Below are 6000 nucleotides of genomic sequence, written 5' to 3'. Positions count from 1 at the left end.
TGGGCACCATGCCAGTGCCTCTATTAGATTCTGCATAGTCATGTCATTTTAACAGGTTGCCACATTTCACTATCTGTCAGTCCAGTCGCTTTTGTACAGTTTTGCTTTCCTGATTTTTATTTTTTCTCCACTTTGGGGTGGGTCGAGTAGGGATATTGACATGTTGTTCTCTTTTTTTAATGTTTTATTAATGTTTTACACATTTAAAAACGCTTAAATAAAGTATTGAAAATAAAAACCCTACTGTTAAGGTGTGAGGTGTGATTTGTCAATCTACATATGTACAGTGTGTATAATATATATATATATATATATATATATATATATATATATATATATATATTACACGTCCCCAGTTTTCTTGAAATTGGAGTTGTATTTTCCAAAGTTGTTCGATAATAATTTACTTTAGCTTTATAACTGAGAAGTTTTGGTTGTGATTATCACTTTACATAAATATGTACAACTGTAGACATTTTTTTATGATGCCAAATAATAGTAATAAATTTATTTAAAAAAAATAATGAACATAAGCGTTTTCAACCTGAAAATAATAAAAAAGTGAGTTCAGGTGTTTTGAGGTGGGAGTCTGTTGACACATGTTTTGAATAGGCTCAGTTTGAAAAATGTTGTGCATAGTCTTGGCATTCTGGAGTTTTCCAAGTGCAATGTTGGCAGAACGCCAAATAAAAAGACTGCGTACTGACCAGCTTCAACCTCAAAATCCAACATGGCTTCCTCACTAATGAATAGTGGGGATATCTGAGTGAAACAGCCAGAGAGTCATGATGTACTCCACAGGCTACTTTTATCACTGTGCACGTATCCTACTCGAGTCATACGCTGTGAGGAAGTGGACTGATCTTTGTGTCAGATTGATTCATTAATAATGTAAATTTTTGCAGACTGGACAGAATGAGCTTACAAACCACCAGTTGATGTCTGGTTCTGCTGGAGCTTTCTTCTTCATCAGGGAGTTGTTCCTTTCCACTGTGGCCTTTAAGCTTGCTCAAGATGTTCTGTGATGAAGTTAGACTCTAAGCAGTCTGCTCCTCAGATAAATAATGTTATTAACTTACTTTTTATGCTTATGAATGTTTCTGTTCATTAAGTACCCTGAGATGTCTTCTGCTGTGTCTTGGCGCTATATAAATAAACTGAATTGATTTGACTACAGTTGTGCTGCTTTAATTACAACATATCGATCATTCCAAGTCAGCGCAGCTGTAGCTTCAAATATGTACAGTATGTCCTGTCATGATTAAATGTTTAAACTTTGCTCCTTTCAGGTAGCCACAATGCAATAACGTATTGCCTGGATATGAACGACAGATCTCCTGTTGACCCCATGCAGCCAGACGTGCTTCAAAAACTGGACAAATACATGAAGCCCTTCATTCGCCCCTTTGTGTACAAGTGGGCAATAACTCAAGTAGTGAAACTTGACTTGTCACACTGTCGAAAACAGATTTAAATCTGGATTTGTACTATAATAACTCCATTTGTACATCCTTTGTCATGCAGGAGTACACCATAAAGCAGCAGCTGGACTGTGGGGTCAGATACTGTGACCTAAGAATCGCACACAGACCCAACGACAGCTCTACCGACCTGTACTTCTACCACGGAGTTTATACTACCCTCACCGTCGAGGTAAAGTTATTTCACACAGACGCCAATAATGTCAAAGGATATTTTATGCTCCTAATTAAGTTTGCATCTACAGCATAAATGTAAAAAACAAAAACAGTGAAACCATGTTAAGCAAACACCCATACTTAATATTTTAATGATATGAATTAAATTAAAGAAAAATTAGGGAAGTGCAAAGCAGAAACTTTTGTGTATTGTGAGTGTAATTAAGGGTGCCAATGCACCTACACCTACCTATATTAGTATTCTGCTGTTTTTAAAATTTTCTCTGGCAGTTTTAGTAAAACCCATTCAAAAGAACTTTAAAGTGTGCGGTGTAATGGGAAATGTGTGCTATGACTTAGTAGCAGTATATCATACAGCTTAGGGTACATTTACAAAGAAGCTGTGAAAAATTTCCCCTTCAACAGTAATGACATACAGTATATGTCCGTTCCTGTTGTGAGCTGGATAACTTAAAAAATAATCAACATGCCAACTTCAGTTTTAGTGAGTGGCTGAATTTATGCGCAAAAAGGGTCTACTATATCATAAATTAAGTTGCCACGTCAAAATCCAAGATGACCACCCCATACAGTATATACTGTGTATGTAAAACTGGTCACCCCAGTAAACTGGGAAAACTGTGCTTTCTAGTTTGTATATTGCTTAAAGCTAGTTTCCTCAAATTATTGAGTCAAAAATAAGCCATGTGCCAACATCCACTTTGAGTGGCTGCATCTGGGCGTAAGAAAGACAAGTATCAAATGTCGTGTTACCACATCAAAATACAAGATGGCCACCACCAAATATCCATCCATCCATCCATATTTTTTTTAATTTAGTCGGCTCCACAACATGTTAATCAGTCCAGTAGGTGTGTCAGCAAATGACCAGTCGGTAATCTTAATTTGGCCTGAAGGAAAACACCCTTGTCACAGTCTGTCCTTTAGCTGTCTGGTATTTCTGTCGTCCCCTTCTCTGCTTATTGCGTTTGTCATTCTGCTCTTTATAATGTTGTGTGATTGTGATTCTGTTTTCGGTCACCTCCCACTCACTCCTCAGTGTTCCTCTTCTTCTTCTTGTGTTTTATGGCGGTTGGCAAGTGTAGATGAACATATGCATGAGATATATTCATAAATTAACCGGATTCTTTCATTTTTCTGGACTGTATAATGACGTGCATCTGAATTTAATAAAATGTGGACGTGAGACGTTAATTATCTTTGACTCACCAACGACAGTGGGTCATTTATTAACAGAATCAAGTTTAACACATCACACATTTACATTAATTGGCAAAAATTGAAAATAACGACAGCTTATTAATCAGTTTTACAGGAAGTAAACAATACAGCGATTGTTCTCACTTCCAGTAGTACAACAGGCATTACCACACGGCGGTGGTTGAAAACTTTGCTTTAGACATTTCTAAAAATATCTGGATTAATTTCTACTTGATAGAAGAGTTTTAAAGATGGAAAGATGAAGTTTATCTTGAGAGAGATGTGTGAGGGAATTTGTCTGTTTTAACCAGAACAGCACGCTCCTTTGGACCAGCTTAACCCAACGGTACACTTTGGTTGAAGATCGACTTTTTACCTTTCTGAAGATATGTCAGTTCCGGCGTAAAGTTCCACTTCGAGCCACTTTTCAGCGTCTCCGTAAGAACAGCTAAACCTCGGGAGTCGTGAGATCATCCAGAACAGACTTCATAATTCCTCTGAACTTCTCTCGTCCAGCTTAGTGGCAGATGTACTGAGCATGCTACATTCCAGCATTCTGCATTCTGGAACTGCCGAGTTCCTGCAGAACTTCTTCATCTACAGCAACTCTTCTAAAAACTAAACTAAAAACTTACTGGGTTGAACTAGAAAGTACCAACATTTAAAGAGCTCTATTTCCGGTTCATTTGGGAGTTTCTGATTGGTTTTGGGACCAAAACAGAGGTGTGTTTTGTGATGTAAGGTGTTATGAAAAGTCAAGGAAAAAGATTAAGATTGTTTAAGAACAGACAAAAGATATTATGAAGAACTTCAGACTTCGTGGAGTCAATTCTCTAGTATCTTGCTGTAAAAGTTAAACATGACATTTCTTTTTCAGTAAACTTGCAGTTGACCGAAACTTGAACTTTGACCAACTTACACACTTGCTCATTGAAGACAGAAAATCAGACAATTCATCATTAACCTGATTTCTTCTTTGAATGAGGATTAAAAATCGTTATTACTGTTTCACAGTTGATTTAAAAATGAGTAGTTCACTTCAACATTTAAATATTGTTTGAACTAACACAATTTGATTATCAAACATTTGTAAAATAGTAATGATAATAGAAAGTAGTCTTCTTTTACTTGATTAATTCAAGAAAGAAAGTCTCAGGATGGGTCAACCTGTATTTCTGGATTCAAATCAATGAAATGACAGTTTCTGTCCCATAAGGTCCTAAGGTCAAGGTTTTGACATCAGGCCTAGTTCACTACACAAGCAACGTTTAGATGTGCATTACCGCCATCTACTGGAATGGAGTGTGGATTGGGATGCTAAATAATTACTACACAGGTTTTAACTAAAATAAATAAATAAATAAATAAATAATAATAATAATAATAATAATAATAATAATTAACTAAATATAATAATAATAAAATAAGAAAGAAAAAAAAACTATATTCTCTCGATTCTTCCCGTCTTCTTAAGGTAGTTTAACAAAAAACAACATGTTCAGCAGTGAGAAGTTTATCCAACAGCTCCTGTATATTCAGCTGTATTTTGTTGTCCTGTGGTCTACCTGCCACTTCTTTCTCTCAGCTGAATATTTGGGACAGAATAATAAAACATGATTCACTGTCTCTTCTTGGAAACAAAAGTCACATTTTCCTGTAGGATGTTTTGCCATTTTAAACAACATACTGTTTAATCCTGTGTGGCCTAAACGTAATCTGGATATGACTGTTTCCTCCTTTCTGTTTGTCCTGTTCTCCTCATCGCACCAATTTTCCTTTGAACGTTATAAAACCACCTGCCAGTTCTTTCTTCTTCCCACTGTTTCTGCCATCTTTCCTTCACCTTTTGTTTAATAACTCATTTGATTTCTCCTTTACTGAATGGTACCAGTATATCAATGTAAGTATTTTTTGTTGCTTGTTTTGCATATTTATCTGCCAACTCATTTCCTTTTATTCCTATATGTGATGATATCCATATAAATGTAATTAATAAACCCATCGCTTGAATTCTATAAATTAACAATTGAATTTCTAATAAAAGGTCAGGTCTGCTGTCTGAATGATTATTTTTCAATGAGTATAATGAAGAACTTGAATCAGAACATATTACACTCCTTAATGGACGAACTTCCTCAATCCATCCCAGAGCTAAAATGATTCCCATCATCTCTCCTGTGTAAACTGGGACTACACCAGTAATTATTTTACCTGTTCTGAAACTGAACTCTGGAACAATGAATGAAACCCCGCTACTGTTATTTGAGTTTTTTGATGCATCTGTATAAATTTGGACATATCCATAATACTTACTATCTAAATATGCTTGTATTGAATGAGAATCTGAAATGTTTTCTTTTTTAAGATTTTCCAACAAAGTGAGATCAACATCACCATTAGTTAAAAGAGATGGGTGAACTGGAGACTGAGGAACTGTTTGGCTAATATTTATGTGAGATATATCTAAATCTTTTATAATGTTTTCTACAGTCCATCCAAATGAATTTAATTTCTTTTTCTCTTTTTCCCAGCTAGCTTTTAAAATCTCTTGACATGGATGATTTTCATTATGACCTTTTAAATGACACCAGTAAGTTGAAAGTTTTTGTAATCTTCTAAGCTGAAGTGGCATTTCTTCCATTTCCACCAGTAAAGCTGATGTTGCAGTTGTTCTGGTGGCACCTGTACATAATCTCAAGGCTTGATGCTGAATATTATCTAATTTTTTGAGTAATGTATCTGATGCTGACCCAAATGCTCTACTGCCATAATCAAATAAGGACCTAATTCAACCTGTGTATATTGATTTCAGTGATTTCCTCTCAGCTCCCACTCACTCCCCACCAAACACCTCATTACATTTAACACTCTCTTACATTTATCTATTATGTTCTGAATACGCACTTTCCAAGTAAGTTTGTCATCTAACCATAGACCCAAAAACTTAAATTGCTTTACCCTTTCCAAATCATGATTATATATTTTACATTTTACATTTTCTGATACTTTTTTTCTTTGTAAAAAATAAAGTCTTCATTTTATCTATAGAAATTTTGAATCCCCATTTAAAGGAGCAGTTTTCTATTTCATTAATTGCTTCTTGTGTCTTTTTTTACAATAAATTTAATTTTTTTCCCCCTCT

General features: G+C 35.2%; 1 protein-coding gene across 1 annotated transcript in view; it reads left to right on the top strand.

The window, feature by feature from the left end:
* plcxd1 (phosphatidylinositol-specific phospholipase C, X domain containing 1) overlaps nucleotides 1-6000 on the top strand; it is a 92753-nt gene that overhangs the window by 35099 nt on the left and 51654 nt on the right. The window contains exons 2-3 of the mRNA XM_037675028.1: nucleotides 1290-1432; nucleotides 1525-1653. Coding sequence (XP_037530956.1) covers nucleotides 1290-1432; nucleotides 1525-1653 — 272 coding nt within the window. The remainder of the gene's footprint in view (nucleotides 1-1289; nucleotides 1433-1524; nucleotides 1654-6000) is intronic.

This window comes from Nematolebias whitei, chromosome 3 (assembly GCF_014905685.2).
Source record: "Nematolebias whitei isolate Nwh7 chromosome 3, NemWhi1, whole genome shotgun sequence".
In the NCBI taxonomy this organism is placed as follows: domain Eukaryota; kingdom Metazoa; phylum Chordata; class Actinopteri; order Cyprinodontiformes; family Rivulidae; genus Nematolebias; species Nematolebias whitei.
The sequence above is the reverse complement of the archived record's forward strand: the minus strand, read 5'-3'. Positions and strand labels throughout refer to the sequence as shown.